At 34.2% G+C, this 18,461-nt stretch overlaps 1 protein-coding gene across 2 annotated transcripts; it reads right to left on the reverse strand.

Moving 5' to 3' along the window:
• Positions 1-785: 785 nt before the first annotated feature.
• LOC127876171 (arfaptin-2-like) lies at positions 786-18,456 on the reverse strand. Of its 2 annotated transcripts, none has more exons than XM_052421176.1 (6): positions 18,316-18,456; positions 14,646-14,912; positions 10,891-11,313; positions 9,468-9,561; positions 6,475-6,652; positions 786-5,162 (listed from the first exon to the last, which is right to left on the reverse strand). In XM_052421176.1, the coding sequence occupies exons 2-6, from the start codon at positions 14,887-14,889 to the stop codon at positions 5,004-5,006; spliced, it is 1,098 nt and encodes a 365-aa protein (XP_052277136.1). In that variant the 5' UTR covers positions 14,890-14,912; positions 18,316-18,456; the 3' UTR covers positions 786-5,003. The 2 variants fall into 2 exon arrangements, with proteins under 2 accessions (XP_052277136.1, XP_052277137.1); XM_052421177.1 differs by having other exon boundaries at positions 18,321-18,455.
• Positions 18,457-18,461: the final 5 nt, after the last annotated feature.

Below are 18,461 nucleotides of genomic sequence, written 5' to 3' on the forward strand. Positions count from 1 at the left end.
GATAGACTAAATGGAAAGATGCCATTTACATCTCCTTACATACTAACTACATTATATGAATGGTCAAATAAAATTCAAATGAAAGAGTTTATTTTACTATGTGATTTTCCTAAAAACATTATAATTATATGCAGCAATAGACTAGTTTTTATTAAGTAATTCAATATAATTTGAAATTTGCTTTGTTGTTCATATTTCTGAATCTATCAACAGTATCATCATCATCATAACCTTTTGCACCATCATCATCTAAAGCAACTTTAACAACACGCTATCATAGTATCCCTTAAATGATTGTAATCATCTTCAGAAAGAAGCAACTTTAATCTGTGTTGAAAGGTTGCACTTTAGCCAAAATGACAAGCTAAACTAATACAATAAATTGGAAGCCAAATTTATAAAAAGACTGAAACCATTTTTTAAAGTGATTGAGATATCATTAGAATATGCATTTTGTTCAAGTATAAAGAAGACTTGTTTTTGACCTTTTCTGGCCAAGTTTTTGTAAGATTGGACTATAGATATGACTTCTAGACTGTTAAGAAGCTTATTCCTTCATTTGACTTAGAAACCTAGTTATTTACCTCACATGACCCACTTTCGAACACCAAGTACTGGTTCTACCCTGAAAACAAACTTGAGAGCATCTCAATAAGCCTTTGTTTCCATACAATCAGGCTAACATAAATAGGTTTTAACAAAACTGAATTGTTTTTTATCAGTTTACATTTAATGAAGTTTTTCTTTTGGGACTTCAGTACTAGGTAAAAGAAAACAACGAATCCTGTGTCACAAGGTTTTAATTTGCATATAACATAAGCAGTGCTTAATGACAACACCATCCAGTATTTCTTGCAACACAATAATACTTAAAAACAAGATATGTGTTTGTCAGAAACATTATGTCCCCTACTGCGCCGCTTTGAAGCTATATATTTTACCTTTGACTTTGAAAGATGACCTTGACCTTTCACCACTCAAAATGTGCAGCTCCATGAGATACACATGCATGCCAAATATGAAGTTGCTTTCTTCAATATTGCAAAAGTTATGGCAAAATGTTAAAGATGGAGCAAACAAACAAACAAACCAACCAACCGACAGCGTAAAAACAATATGTCCCACACTATAGTGGTGGGGGACATAAAAATCCAGAAAAAATACAGTAACATAACAAATGGTTAAAACAGACATTTTTAATTATGCCATTGTGGATTTAATGATTATTCATGGAAGATAAAAGTACATACACGCATATCCATTATTTCATTGTAAAATATATTAATAAAGAACATGCTCATACAATCACACATTGGTATTTGAAACCAATATTAAAATAAAATAATAACAATGAAGCTATAAGACAAAAATTATTATATACTAGTAATGAAAAATTATTTTATTATTGTATCTTTAGTAGAAACGGTATAATAATGTATTCTCATTTACATCTTTTTTCATATTGTTCAATACGTATTTGTAGCTCACATTTTGCGTCTGGGCATCGCATATAACAGGGAAGCACAAGAAAATTATTTAATTTTATAATAAACTTGTATTGTTCTTTTACAATTAAGACAGGTCATATGTTTTTACAATAAATATTAAAAATAAAGATACATTAATATAAGTAGTACATTTAATTGGAATGCATGCACATGCAAAACTGTTTACTGTTACTCGCCAGTGAGCTTATAAACTATCTTTAAAAATAATTATTATTAAAAAGCTAAAACAGAATTCGGCAATACACATAAATAGCAGACTTTTATACGCAAAGACGAGGCAAATTTTTGTAAGTTAAAATATTTCTTACTAAGAGAAAATAAAAGTTTTTGGATTTCCAACTATGTCACATGTTGACATACCGGTAGTTATGAATTCAGAGGTAATTCAGATATATAAAGTACTATAAGAACAGACGGGGTTGAACATTTCTGCAACTTTCCAATTTTATTAATTACTGTTATTATAAAAAAATCAATCCTACCAAGTAATATTACGATTATAAAATTTTATCGCAAAAAAGGGAAGCAATATAACAGACTAAATTAATTGTCTACATAACTTCTGCAACCCAGTGACATTTTACCATTTATAGTATACCGTATTCTTCTGTACTTCAATGAAGTTCATAATTATTTAGTTTCAAGTTGTATTTAACCCTTTGCATGCTGGGTAATTTGTCTTCTGCTAAAATGTTGTCTGCTGAATTTCTTAAATTAGCATTTTCTTCGATTTTTTTCAAAGAATACTATCAGAATAGCAAACAGTTTGGATCCTGATGAGACGCCACAGAACTTCAAAATTCGGTTCCCGCACTGAAAGGGTTAACAGGCGTTTCCATCATATACATAAAGCCCTAAAAGCAATATATACAAAAAGCTGTAAAAAGCGAAAACAACAAAACATGTTTAATAAATATTATACATATTTGCAAATAATATTGACTTAATCTTGACTTAATCTCATATGTTTGCGTATCGACTTAATTTCACACAAAAATTATCACAACACGAAAGCAAAACAATCAGGACGGAAAAATAATAATTCGAATTAATAAGACAAGACAATCCTTTGAGCATCAAATATAAGAATTGTCTTTTGTCTTTAAGTCTTAATTAAAAATGATGTTTGTATATTTTTAAACCAGCCTGATATACATGTATGTTTATACAGAATATGAATGTGTACAATACGTGAATTTTTCTCCTTTTAACAATATTGCAACATGTATAAATAATTTATATGTTTGTAACATTTACATTCCCCAATAAAACATTATTTCTAACATAATGGAAAACAATTTCAAAAGTAAATACATTTTTAATGTTAACCAGTAACAAATCTTTCATGTAACTGATGTAAGAATGTTAACATGGACTTTTACCTCAAATATATACAGAAATTCTACAGAATAAACAAGAGATTGCCATGCAATATGGTCCCCTACCGGTGAAACTCCACTATTGTCAGTATTTTATTTTTATTTTTTTTTATTTGTTGCTATAGCAACCAGAATTTTTGACGTAGGAACATAATGAAATGACGTGCATAAACTCCATATTGCCATCTATCCATGTTTCAAGTTTCATGAAAAAAAAAGAAGAACTTTTCAAGTTATCGCAGGATCCAGAAAAGTGTGACGGACTGACAGACTGCCAGACGGAGAGCAAACCATAAGTCCCATCCGGTTTCACCGGTAGTGGACAATAAACAGTTTAATTCGTTTACATACACAGAAACATTGCACACTAAAATAACCACAGATTGGTCCCACTTTGAAGCTATGCTTTGAAATTACTGTAAATTCAGCAAGTTCTAATGGCTCTCTAAACATCAAACAACAAGATGAAATCTAATTGTATCCATAACCACATCCAGAAATGCAGAAACAGACCAACAACAAACATAAAGATTGTCTTTACCAGATGAAGAAAAACAATCCATTAACAAAAGTAAAAAAAAACTTAAAACAAACAAGAGATGTGTTTGTCAGAAACACAATGCCCCCTTCTGCGCAGCTTTGAAGCCATATATTTGACCTTTGACCTTGAAGGGTGACCTTGACCTTTCACCACTAAAAATGTGCAGCTCCATGAGATACACATGTATGCCAAATATCAAGTTGCTATCTTCAATATTGCAAAAGTTATTACCAATGTTAAAGTTTTCGGACGGACGGACTGATGGACAGTTCAAAAACTATATGCCACCCTTCGGGGGCATAAAAAAATTATCTATTTAAATTGACAATGTCACAAGCAACAGAACACACTTAAACTATGAGGATTGTATTTTAAATAGAAAGCACATTTTCCCACAAAGAATGACTTCCATTATCGAAGGCAAACCCAGATTAACACCTGTTAATTCAAAACTGTTAACTTGGTGTAGTAGAAACCTTTAAATTCGGCATTAACTAGAAATCTTGCAGTTTTGATACAGAATGCAGCTTCATATATAAAACATAATCAGATCTAAGAAAATACTACCATGGTTGGAATGTTGACACCATAACATATTAGACTCATCAAATGGCTTGTGTGATTTACTAACAAAAGTCGTGCCAAATAACATTAACTGGTACATGTTAAGATATATGTTTACTTACATTATGTTGTAAAATGTTTGGAAAATAAAAAAGGTGATAGATGTATGACAGATATTTAGAGATTTATTACATAATGCAATTAAGAACATGAAAACAGAGGGCAAAAAAATACCTAAAATAAAGTTCATGCTTGTAATGAAGCATTTGAATGTTCAATGCCAATATTATAAAGATTTTGAAGGAGGGGGTATGTCAATATTGAGATTTTGAAGGAGGAAACATGATGGTGTCACTATTGAGATTTTGAAGAAGGGAACATGTCAATATTGAGATTTAGAAGGTGGAAACATGTCAAGGGCTAAACCAGTTAATAGTGTATAGATCGCCAACATTAAACCAATATTAGTGAACTCCATAACATGTAGCAAAAATTAGATGTGTTCTAAACTCATAATTGATTGTTTGCAAACATTTGTCTCGAGTCAACCAGGGATATAATTTTATTTAGTTTACTAAAATAAGGTGCAAACAGTAACATGAAATACTCATCTTTCAGGTAGTCTTATATACTGATTTGAACATTAAGGTTGGTGTAAGGTATAAGTTGAAAATGTCTTGTGCTTTACTATAATATTATCAGATACAGTAAGTTCATGGCAAACTCTAACAGTCTATTTCTATAAGACTATATGCCACAGTCCTCATTTTATTTCTTGATAATGTCTTTTGCTTGACTTTAATATTATCAGAAAAAATAATTTCATGGAAAACCCTTACAGTCTATTTCTATATGCCACAGTCCTCAATTTATTCCTTGATAATGACAGATCCACAAAGGTGCACATTGCCAATTTTCTCAAGCTCATAATCCCCTCCATCAACTAACCCAAAACCCAAGGCCAATTTTTCCCCTTGTTTTCATTGCCCCCCCCCTTGTTCCTACAGAGCCCTAATGTTGATCCTCCAGCCATGAAGGTGTTTCAGCATTTGGTGCTTTCAGCTTTATGTTGAACTGTTTGAGGGTTGCCTCTAGAGCCGACTGGTTGCCACTGAAGTAAGCAGAGATGGCGTTGTGGAACAACAACAACTGCTTGTGCATCACCTTGATCTAAAACAAAGGAACAAAGATTGCTCACATGATGATCGTGAAATGTACTTAACTCTTTCAGTGCTGGAACCGAACTTTGAAGGCCTTTGCAAACAGTTTGGATCCAGATGAGACGCCACAGAAAGTGTCGTCTCATTAGGATCCAAACTGTTTGCTACTCTGATAGTATTCTTTGAAAAAAAAATCTAAGAAAATGCTAATTTTAGAAATTCAGCAGACGACATTTTAGCAGACTACAAATTTCCCAGCATGCAAAGAGTTAATAATGCTCATTTCTACAGCATGACAAAAAACTTTCTTTATTCTATTTTTACCATCTAACCACTTATTATTTTTGGTGAAATAGCAAAATTCACATACAAAATAATATCGGCATTTAATAATAAATTGCTTCATGGTAACAAAATAAAGATAAAAAGGATTTATCTCATTAAGTTGTCTAGGCTGATTGGTTCATTAACAGTTCTGAACAAACTGACCAATTCAACAACAAACAAGAGATGTGTTTGTCAGAAACACTATGCCCCCTACTGCGGAGCTTTCATTTATTTATTTATTTTTATCATTTGGCAGGTACAGATCATTTTTACAAGGGAAGTAATATTTTTAAAGGGATATAATAAAAAATATTACTTCCCTTGTGAAAATAATATTACCTGCCAAATGATAAATAGAAATTATCTCCCTTTAAAGCTTAATTACTTCCATAGGATTTGTTTATTTGACCTTTGACCTTGAAAAGATTACCTTGACCTTTCACCACTCAAAATGTGCAGCTCCATGAGATACACATGCATGCCAAATGTCAAGTTGCTATCTTCAATATTGCAAATGTTATGGCCAATATTAAAGTTTTTGGACGGACGGACAGACTGACTGACTGTTCAACTGCTATATGCCACCCTACCCTGGGCATAAAAAAAGCAAATACACAGGAGTTCTTTAAAACAATAAAATTCATTTTTGTAACTACTCCATCTTAAATCATGGTTATAACCTTTATGAGACTAAAACAATAGGTATGTGGTATGCTATTTTCAAAACATGACTGGCTACATCAAAAGAGATCTAGTTAATGTGGTAGTTTTTTTGTTTAGTTAGATGTTTATTCCTTTTCAACAGTATTTCAGTCATAACATGGGAGTCAGTTCACCAAGGCACACTTTTCTTGCTTAGCTGGTTTACCAGTACTAATTACACATCCTTATCATTAAGAACTATTTGATGAGCAATATTGTCATAGAAAAGGACAAAATCAGCTGAAAGGAGGAAAATTTACACCCCTGAGCTATACTAAAAAGGCCCAACGTACTCTATTTTCATCCAGAAACTTCAGTTTGATAGCCACATCTCCTCTCAGCTGGTCGTATTTCTGTTTCTGGTCCTCATATTTCCGCTTCAACTCTTCCTGCCTGGCAATGTTGGCAGAGTCCCGGGCGGCCACAGCTTGCTGCTGCTCCAGGTCTGTCCGGTATGCATCAAACTCGAGTCTTAAATAAACAGCACACGACATAAAACAAGTTCTAGCATGATAAGCATAGATTTTTACTGACAAGAACAGTAAAATCTTGCTTAATTAAAGTTTACAGTAAACGAGTCAGTTAAGGTACAAATCTTCCTTAAACATGGTATACCATTAGATGCACTGATCTTTTAAGCGACAGTAGAGTATCAGTTTTCCAGCTGCAAGTCAACAAATCATTATTTACAGTTCATAGCAGCTATGATTTCTTCTAAGCATGTTCAATCAGTCAGTTGCAAATGGGCAACTTACATACCGGTATTGATACTTTTATTGCCAATTATGCTTTTGACTCTCTTTCACTTATTTAATTTTACAGATGAATTATAAATGATTTGTTTCAATACTTTCCGTTAAGATTATAACTGACTACTCACAAATCAATAAATTACAATTATAAAAAGAATTGTTATGTAAATGGTTCAGTGCTCCCTCTAGGGATTGAATAGCGCACTGTTCTGATTTGTTAAAATTTAAAATATCACTTTATATTTAAGGCACATGTGCTTGTATGTTCAGATAAACCAACACAAGCCTTAATCCTTTGATAATCCTTTGAACAAATAAGTAAATACAGTTATAAAATACGTAAAACAGACAAAATTCAGAGGCAGGAAACAGCAAAATAATACTTATTATTTAACTGTTTATTTGATTAGCACATGCAGTGTATGCTGTATGTTTGAAACAGTAGAGTAAATGTAACACAAATTCAACTACATGTACATAGTTATTAAGTAATATACTTTCAAAATTTTATTTACATTATACCCAATCAGCACAGGCCCAAACCAACACTCGAACAAATAACCGAGATCATAAATTATAAAATCAGAGGAAAATATGACAAATGAGAAGAGATGATAACATGGTTGACGACATGCATTTCAGTTTAAATCACAAATATTTATTAAGAGTAGAAATGTCACAATGTCTCAGACTCTGATGCCCCCATGATACAAATTTGCAATACAGACATATCCCCTTTATATTCTACATTGGAAAAAAAGGCAACGTGTCACAATTTAGTCAAAATGTGTCGCAGTCATTATGGTCCCTAAACTGTGACAAATTCAGCAATATCTAAAGAGGAATTGAAAACACAAAATTCTGGGACTACATGCATATATTTTATTGTGGAAAGACAGCAAGGGGCCATAATTCTGCCAAAAATTGTTGCAGCCAAAACTCCTTGCTTTTATCATCATGTAATAAACATAAGGTTATTCAACTGTGAAAGATTGACCTAAATCCAACCAGTAGTTAAAGAGGAGTTGCATATAAAAATGGGAGACTTCATATTCTATAATCGAAAAACAGACAAAGAGCCAGAATTCTTCCAAACCTCATCAAATGTCTTTCCTTATGATCATTTACACATTCATTTTAGATAACTCTGAAAGTTTGAGTGAAATAAACCTGTAATCCAAGAGGAGTTGAAAAAACAAGGTTCAGGCAACTATATGTTCTAAGACAGACAAAGGGCAATCTTTACGCTGAATTTGTAGAAGCCCAAATTGCTTTGTTTATGATCATCTACACATAAAGGTCATTTTACTGTGGAAGTCTGACAAAGATCCACCCAATAATTCAAGACACATGAGGAGTTCAAAACATAAGCTTTGGGGCTTACATACAGACAGGTGCAATGCTAAATGTCGTCCACTTTGTGGGGGCATACAAACATCACTGAAATATATTAAATATAAAACATGGAATTACCTTTGCAAGTTTATTGGTAATGCTTAAAAATAAACACTAAAAGGGTAAATGCCCATTTTAGTTATACAGTAAATGCAATCCGCTCTCTGTCAGTATTGTAGCAATAAAACCATTATTGATGTTCTGCACACGCACCCAAACACAAACCGATCACCGTCTGTTAAGCGAACGACTTATTTTTCCAATCGCCCCGCCGATGATCACATGGTCATCAGATCATTTTGTAGCATCGGGTGGCATCCAGTTTGATTTATAGTCTCCCTTAAAATTTTATTCGATGTCGTTCCCTGGAGAAATTGAGTTGAGATCGAAAGAAGATCCGTCGATCAAAGCATGGTTATTATCAGACAATCGCCCAACATCGGATCAGTTGTACGTGTATCATGATGAGCTCCATCCGGCGTCTGTCAGTCATCGTTCGGATGCCTTCCGGCCATCAGACAGTCCATGTATATGTCCCTGGGAAATACCATGTTGTTTGCAGATACACGTACAATTAATCCGATGTCGGGCGATCGCCGGGCAATAACTGGGCATTGATCGCCCCCTCTTTTTGGATCTCAATACAATTCTTTTCAGGGCCTGACATTGGATAAAATTTTAAGTGAGAAAAATACATCTTCCACTGATCAGACAGTGATCGGTCGGTATTTGTGACTGAGGTATTACAGTTTGTCAAAACATTTTGATGTATGGCATGCCTACATGTTTGTCTATGCATGGGTTTTACATGGTTTATATAGAGATCAATTTACTTGGTGCTAATTTATTTGTTAAATATATTATTATATTCGTTTCCATGTGAGTAATTAGCCGACATGTGAAGCTGAAATTTGGCACAACTTCAAAAGACGGATGCTTCTTTATGACAGTATTGTAATACACAGAATGCTTGTCACAGATTGTATTGATTATGTAACTCAACAGGTCCATCAACTTTTCTATTCCAAGTTTTCTGAATGTTAAAACATACCATCAATAAAATTCCACATGAGTTTATCTAATCAGAACCATTTCACAATGTAATCAACACAAATATTATTTAAATTGTAAGTAAATACCTTGCAGTTTCATAATTTCTTATGGTTAAAAGGGTGTCTTCCATGGTTTTGTTGATCAGAGTGTTCACTGAAGATGTGAAGAAATTCATTGCACCTAGAAAGTAAAAAAAGAAATATTAAAAATAATAAACACAGATACATAATATCACTGGTATATCTGAAAATGTTTGCTCTAGTAATTTTAGTATGAAAAAAACAGTTACACCTACTTTATACATATTAACTGCAGACAATTGTGCCAGCTTTACACTTCTATTTGTGTCAGGGTGATAAAATATGCCGTCTTTTATCTATAAAACATGAAAAATCAACTGACACTTGCAACAAACGTCTTAGAAAACAGTCGAAATTCTTGGAATATTTTCTGGTGTAAATGGCAAACTTGGTAAAGTTTCATTTTCCTTTTTTTTGTATTGTGTTTTCATTAGCCACAAACAGGTAGTTTATACTGTATTCGACTTGAGACCTATTTTTTTCAGCTAACATGACCCAATTTAAATCGCAGCAGAAATTTTATTGGGACAAATGTTCTGACCAAGTTTCATGGCCATTAGATTGTCAACAAGGTTTCACAATAAACATTTAAGGAAAATTGCCCAGTCCCAGGACGGAGAGTGTTAAAGAGGTTTTACTACAACAATGTAAGGAAAACTGCCTGGTCCTCTGGTGGCCATGTTTTTCAACTGATTGGAACTACCCGTATTTAATAACTCAGCCCAGATGTAATTTTGACAAATGTTCCTTTTAAGTTTCATGAAGATTGGACTTACAATTGGAGTTCTAGAGTGTCAAGAAGGTTTTACTATAGCCATATAAAGAAAAAAAGCCAAGAAGATAATTAGAGAACACATTTTCCAAAAGAATTTCAAGAAGATTTGACTATAAATGAGACTTCTAGAATGTTAACAAGGTTTTACTATCGCAATATATGGAAAACTGCCCCGCTCCATGCAAGCCATGTTTTTCAACTGACCGGAACCACTTTGGTAACAGAGATATCATAAGAAAACATTAATGTCTTGATAAAGTTTCATGAAGATAGACAATAAATGTGGCCTCTAGAGTGTTAACAAGGTAAATGTTTACAACTGAATTCGCATGACAGACAAAAGGTTATAACAAAAGCTAACCATGAGCACCTTGTTCTCAGATGAGCTAAAAATGAGTCTTGTTCTGAGATAACTGGGATTAATGCAAATACTTAGTGTCCTCCCAGATTAAATAGTGAAATCCGCACAGGCTAATAACGGAAAACACTTTCTGCCTAAACTGGATTTTCATTTAAAGAAACTACATAAAAGCAGGAAGAGTTGACCCTGATTAGCGTGTGCCGACTGCACAGCTAGTCTGGCACAACACTTAACTCAAATGCAGTAAGCCCAGTTTTCCCAGAACAAGGCTCATATAGCAAATAATTACATACCAGTCAAGGTTTCTCCGTTCCTCACAAGAGCCTTCTGTGTCTCACAGTTGTACGTAAACTCGTCCTGAAGTTCCGCAGACCTCTGGGCCTGTTCTGAGAACGCCTCCCCAAGCAACCTCTGTGTGTTGACGACCTGTGAGAAGTGACTCGTCAACAACCGCGATAGCCTTAAAATATTCTCGTATTTACGTTTCGTGTCTCTCAAGAGCTCTATTTGAGCTTCTAGTTCCGAGTCCACAGTCCGTGAGCCTTTTCCCAGCTTTTCTGATAACATCTGCTTTGTGCACTTATACTGAACGATGCTCCAGTTTTTGACCTGTTCAAATTTGTTGTGTGCTGTTTGGGTCATGGTGGGTTTTGGTGACATGCCGCCATTGACTGGGGCACTTCTTGACTTGATGACTGGTGATGTGGAACTGGAGTCTGAAAGATGGTCAGATCTGATCATTTGAACCTCATATATCACAGATTAGGAAACTGCCTAAAAAAAGGTTAAAAAAATGTTGCAAAAAACATATAATAAGATATGAAGTACAAAAAAAGATTGCCCCAAAAGTCATTTAATCCAATATTATCTGTATTGTAATTTTTTTATTTCATTACACAGTCTTAGCGCTAACCCACAAGGCAAATTACAGAGACTAGTAAGTGCTTGTCATTTCGAGTAAATTTGTAGACACTAGCCATACTGAATATTGTTCTTTGTAAGCCAATTATCAGATGTAATTATAAGAATATTTTTTATGTAAAAAAAGTTCATAAACAAGACCTGTGTGTGTGAAACACAAGCCGCACAGCAGCTATTTTAGAGAATATTGTAAAGTTCAAGGCCCATAACTTCGCCAAAAATCAATGGACCTGAATAAAACTCTCACTTCATCTATAAGTCATGTAGATAATCACCAAAAATCAACTCAATATCTGAAAGTGTTGCGTAAAAAAAAACTGGACAAGGGACAAAATTGTCACAAAACCAGGTTTTCATTGTGAAAAAAAAAAATCTGATAAAGGAAGAAAACTCAAACTGAACTTTTGAAATGAACAAACAAAATTAACCCCCTTTGTAAGTTTGTTTTTTAAAAAAATCTATTTTTAGTCGTGGCGACCTTGACATTGGAGATATTGACGTGATTCTTTCGTGCGACACACCGTCCCATGATGGTGAACAAATGTGCCTAATGATTTTAAAATCTCACAATGAATGACATAGTTATGGTCAGGACAAGCTCATTTATGGCCATTTTTGACCTTTGAACTCAAAGTGTGACCTTGACCTTGGAGATATCGACCTAATTATTTCGCGCGACACACCGTCCAATGATGGTGAACAAATGTGCCAAATGATTTTAAAATCTGACAATGAACGACATAGTTATGGCCCGGACAAGCTTGTTCCGCCCGCCCACCAGCCAGCCCGCCAGCCCGCCCGCATTCCCCAACCTAATAACCAGTTTTTTCCTTCGGAAAACCTGGTTTAAAACATCAGGTCAATATTATAAAAGTGTTGCTTATTTTTTTCCAGAAAACGGAATGCCTGACTGGAAGACAAACTGCTAAATGTATATGCCACCCTACTGTGGCATTATAAAACAAAGGCACTGCCTTGCGGGTGCAGACCGCTCATCTATTTTTCTTTTTAAAGGTGAAGGGACCCATCTCAATACTTCAATAAAAAAAGATGGAGGGGTGGGGTGGAGAGGGGTGTTTTGTGTGGGGGTGTGGTCATTTATTACATTATCTTCCAAAAATAAGAAGAAATTGGACAGTCTTTCAAAAATAAAATAATAAAAATAAATATTTTTGTTTTTTAACCATGTTTCAAAAAAAATAATTTGGGGGGGGGGGGGGGGGGGGGGGCGCAGGGGTATAGTGTGAGGGTGTGGTCATTTAGATGATGATCTTTCAATCTTTCGACCAAAAAAAATAAAAATAAAAATTACTTTGGGGGGGGGATTCTGGGGGAGGGGCATGGGGGATGGTTTGGGTGGAGTCTATTGTAGTATGTCTGGTTAGAGTTGTTTTGTCAAAGCATCAATCAAATCTGATCATAAATAACAAAGTCATGGCAATTTTAGCAAAATTTAATTATTTGACCTTGAGAGTCAAGGTCACTCAAGGGTCAAGGTAAAATTCAAATTGCCAGGTACAGTACCCTCATGATAGTATGAAAGTATTTGAAGATTGAAAGCAATAGCCTTGATACTTGAAAAGTAAAGTTTATGTAAACACAAAATTTAACCATATATTCAAAGTTACTAAGTCAAAAAAGGGCCATAATTCCGTCAAAATGACAACCAGAGTTATGCAACTTGTCATGTACAGTCCCCTTATGATAGTTTGCGAGTGTTCCAAGTCTGAAAGCAATAGCTATGATACTTTAGGAGTACAGTGGACCAAAACACAAAACTTAATGAAATTTTCAAATTTCTAAGTATAAAGGGGCAATAATTCTGTCAAAATGCCAGTCAGAGTTACATAACTTTGCCTGCACAGTCCCCTTATGATAGTTAGTAAGTGTCGCAAGTATGAAAGCAATAGCTTTGATACTTTGGGAATAAAGTGGACCTAAACACAAAACTACCCAATTTTCAATTTTCTAAGTATAAAAAGGACACATAATTCTGTCAAAATGCACACCAGAGTTATCTAACTTTGCCTGCCCAGTCCCCCCATGATAGTAAGTAAGTGCACCAAGTTTGAATGCAATAGCTTTGATACCTTATGAGAAAGTGGACCTAAACACAAAACTTAACTGGACGCCGACGCTGACGTCGACGCTGACGCAGACGCCAAGGTAATGACAATAGCTCATAATTTTTTTTTCAAATAATAGATGAGCTAAAAATAATAGTCTTCCACAGTGAAATTTGGAAAGAGTTAACCAAATAGAGATATAACATTTAAATACCCACATAATGAATTAATACTTTTTATTACTGGTAAAACAATATAAATCAGTGAAGTTTATAGCATTTATGACGTGCTTGCTAGTTAAAGAGCTTCAGGCAACAACCTTTGTACTTTGTTTGCCCTGCAAAAAAAGTTATGAGCCCATAACAAATTGCAAGTCAATTGTTTCTAATACTTTCTTTCTATAAATAAAATTGAGGTAATTAACAAACAACATGGCTGACATTTGGCACTTTCAATGCATCTACCTTGTGCTGAATTGAATAATTACCTTGGTCTATATAAATAATATAATAATAATATAATATGATTTATAGCAGCCAATGTTTAATCAATGATCAATTTCAACAAGCAATGTGTTTGTGATACACTATGTCCCCATATATTTGACCAAACCTTGAAGGATGACCTTGACCTTTCACCACTCAAAATGTGCAGCTCCATGAGATACACATGCATGCCAAATATCAAGTTGCTATCTTCAATATTGCAAAAGTGTACATTAAATGAGCGATATTGACCCATATATTTGACCTTTGACCTTAAAGGATGACCTTGACCTTTCACCACTCAAAATCTGCAGCTCCATGAAATACGCATGCATGCCAAATATGAAGTTGCTATCTTCAATAGAGCAAAAGTTATGACAAAATTTAAAGTTTGCACAAACAAACCAACCAACAGACGGCAAAAACAAAATGTCCCCCACTATATTGGTGAAGGATATTAAAATAGCTTTTATAAGTCAGAAGCTAGTTGCCTGACCAGACTACAAACTTTTGTATCTCAGTTGCCTCGGAAAAATCAATTGTCCGGAGCTAATGGGAAATCACCATTTTGCACACCTGTTTTAAAGTCCAATGACTGAGACCGTGACATTCTGCTGGAAACGCCACTTGCGGCCCGACTCTCAGAGACAGGCGCGTACGCAGCATGAGACAGCTCCAGGTGGGACAGTCCTCCCTGTACGGTGTTGCTCATGTCATTGAGGTCTGGCCCATCATCCAGTATCTCCTTGAGGTTGCGCTCAAACTCTTCGTCGTTCATCGGCATGCCGTTCAGGCTGGCCGGTATCTCACTGTCCGCCATTGTGTACAAGAAATCCTTGGCCACTGAAAGTAAGCACATTCCATGATATATTCTCCAGTGGACAAAAAGACAAACGGCTATAATTCAACCAGAACTGGTTGCAGTCAAAATTCCTTTCTTCAAAGACAGTCATGAGTATGAACTAATTATGTACTGATTGACCAGTGCAATGCCTTATGCTTAATACCTCCCACCCTTTTGGAACATTGTAATACATTAATATATACACATGTACATCATGTATAAGCCTTGTAACAGTATAATTTCAGTAGGATATCAATCAGGATGCCTGGTATTTTACAGTCTACCATTGTGCAAGTTAAATACCCAGCCTCTGAAAACGAGTATGGTTATGTGAATACATGTATTATCATAAAATGCGATACATTCCTTCTAACATTGACACTCATATTTCAAATGATTAACTGAATTTGGTTAGATTGTCTGTCCTCATGAAGAATTGAGAATATAGGGAAACTTTAAAACCTATCTTTTGAATTACTAACTTTTTCAGTTTACCTTCTGAGCAAGTACATAATTATTCCAAAAGCACCTCTTTGATCATGAAGCTGATGCCTTCAAGACACATGTTTGGTCAAATCCAGTAATATTGGAAAAATTATTACCACTGTATAAAATATATTGAATACATATTATACGGTGATCATAATTTTGTCAAAACTAACCGTAGCCCAATGTCCTGTCACCAACACATTTAAATAATTATACTATGAACATTTGAGTTAGCCCAGATCAACCAAGTAGTTAAAGCTGAAATTAAAAACACAAGCTCCAGAGTCCAGACATCTGGACAAAAAAGTGCAAAGCTTTATGCCTCCCACACAATCACACATAAGGGGCATAAATACAGTATTCAAATAAATGCAGTAAACATCTGATACTTTAACCCTGTGGAAACAGCAAACAGTTGAAACATTATTTACTTTCAGTACATGTGTTAATGAAACATGATTGGTGCAACAGCTGGCTTCATCCACTCCAATGGACCTCACTGGTTAAGCTGATTGTATTTATAGTTCGCAACCCCGGGTCTATTTTTGATTAAGGAAAATTCACATAAATTGGTTTAAGCAACAAATCAGCTGGGTACTTTTAAGTGAATCTGGCTTTTCAGTTTAGCCTTTTTAAACGTATTTGTTAAATGTTAAAGCTGGATTGTATTGAACGTGTTGGGTTTATAGAAAACTCAAATTTTTTTTCCTGGGGACCACTGCTTACACTGTGTCTTAACAAGAATTTTGAGAAGGCCCCCACCCCTCTAGCGTCGAAACAACCCAGGCCATCTTTGTTATACTTGTACACCTGACACTATATCCGTTACACTGAATTGCCAGCTTATTTAATGGTTTGTAATGTTACACGAGTAATTAGTTTCCTGTTATTTTGCTTCAATTTTTTAACATTATATGTTCAATGATTATTTTATGTTTCATATACTTAGCAAGTAACATTTTTTTATTAATATTTTAATTGGATCATATTGATGCAAAACAAAACATAAAGCAAAAATATAAACAGTAATCTCATAATAAGTACTTTGCTCATTAATAAAATTATTTAACATATTTGCCAACTTTCAGTAGTTGGTCTTCACATTGCAAAATAGACAATAACAAATCTGAAGTTCCTGAAACAGTGGAACTATTACCTTTTAACTGACTTATATCATATATGCAGATAAATGAAAATCATAGAAGCAATTTTTTCCTCAATTGTCATTTTTAAAACATGTGTTCATTATTTAGTTAACAGTTTAGACCGATTTATTTTAGCTCGATTGCATCAAAAGCCTAAGGCTTATTATACATGCTCTCAAGTCTGTTTCCTGGGTAGAACCAATATTTGGTTTCCATTGGGGAGATCTATAAAAGGCTCCCACGGTTGGGATTGAACCTGTGACCTCCCAACTGCTAGGCAGGCACCATATCCACTACGCCACTGCTACCTATTATTAAGTTCATTATTTAGTTTGTACACATCTTTTTAGAGAACAGATTTGCACATGTGATGAACAAAATAGTTTTTTTCCTGTAACATTTCAGGTGGCTAATTTGCGCTGAAGATAACGTATCATGGCAGTAAAATGCTTCTGGGCTTTACTGGATGTCATTTCCTTCATCAAATAGGTGTCTTAGATGGACTTTATACTTAAAACTTTAACAAATATCCCTTAAACTTTGCAGGTTTCTTGTACATGTACTTATGAAACTACTTTCCTACACACTGTTTAGACACAAAAGAGATGATAGTGCCATGTAACTGTAATAGTGTAAACTATTTGGATGGCCACCGTGACCTAATTCCAGTGACAACACACCAAAGGGTGAGTATTCCATTGCAATTGGCAATAAATGTGTTGTGTATCACTATGGGAATTAAGCAAAGTCTGCTTAAATTTCATTTTGTAATTAATCTGGAAATATCCCTAAGGCGACCAATAGAATGTTAACATGGAGAAATTTTGATTATTTAAGTTGCAGTAAGAATTTGAAATCAGTAAAACATCCTTTCTCTTCTTATGTAGTATTTGTATTTATTTGCAATCGTAGTATTTATTATAAAACAAAATACTAGAAGCCCATGTATCTGACTGTTTCTGATTCTGACGTTTTCACAACATTCTTGTTCTTAATTTAAAGCAGCATAAATACTCAAAATCAAATAATATTTTGTGTATCCAAAGTTTCAATGCTAGGTGTGGTATAGTAACATAGATTTAACAAGATACAAAATGCTAGTTTTTGTATTTTTTGTGGCATAATATATTCCATTTTAAATTCCTGCAACGATATCCATACGACACACAAGCACTCACATGATACGTGAACTTGTGTTGAATATTTTGTGTGCAAAAAAACAAAAAAGAGCATTTTGTATCTTGTTAATTCTATGTTACCAGACCACATCTAGCGTTGAAATTTGATTTCTGCTAAAAAGAACATTGAGTTTTTATGTGTAAACTTTATTTTTCTAAATATTATTTGAAATATTTGTTGACGAGTGTTTATGGGCAATGCCAATGAAAAAAGGTATCAACTGGAATAAGGAAACTCGAGGAAAACTTTTGAATGACTGACATTTTTGTGAAAATTTACAAAACATTTATTTTTTTTAAACTGTGAGAAGTCCCTTTATGTGAAATGTCATTCAGTCTCTTTTGGAAGTGATAAAGATTTTGTATCATTACAATTAAAATTATTAAGTAATAAGAAGCATAAAATATTCAAAGATAAACAAATGTAAACGCTACATTTCAGTCCTGACACCAGCAAAGCATGATCTAAACATGTAAGTTCATGAATGAATGAAGTGGGTGGGGAAAGAATATATTGATCCATAAATATATACAAAAGTACAAATGCCGGCACAAAAACACGCTCGTATTATTAAAATATTAAGTACTACCTTACAAAAGACGCGTATGTCGATTGAAATGAGCCGATAAATCTTGTAGTATTTTTAATTTATCCAAGTTGCAAACCGAGTACCACCAGGGACTTGACAGGTTGGCGATGACGTCAACAAAGACTGGATTTATTATTGTACACATA

This window comes from Dreissena polymorpha, chromosome 4 (assembly GCF_020536995.1).
Source record: "Dreissena polymorpha isolate Duluth1 chromosome 4, UMN_Dpol_1.0, whole genome shotgun sequence".
Lineage (NCBI taxonomy): Eukaryota > Metazoa > Mollusca > Bivalvia > Myida > Dreissenidae > Dreissena > Dreissena polymorpha.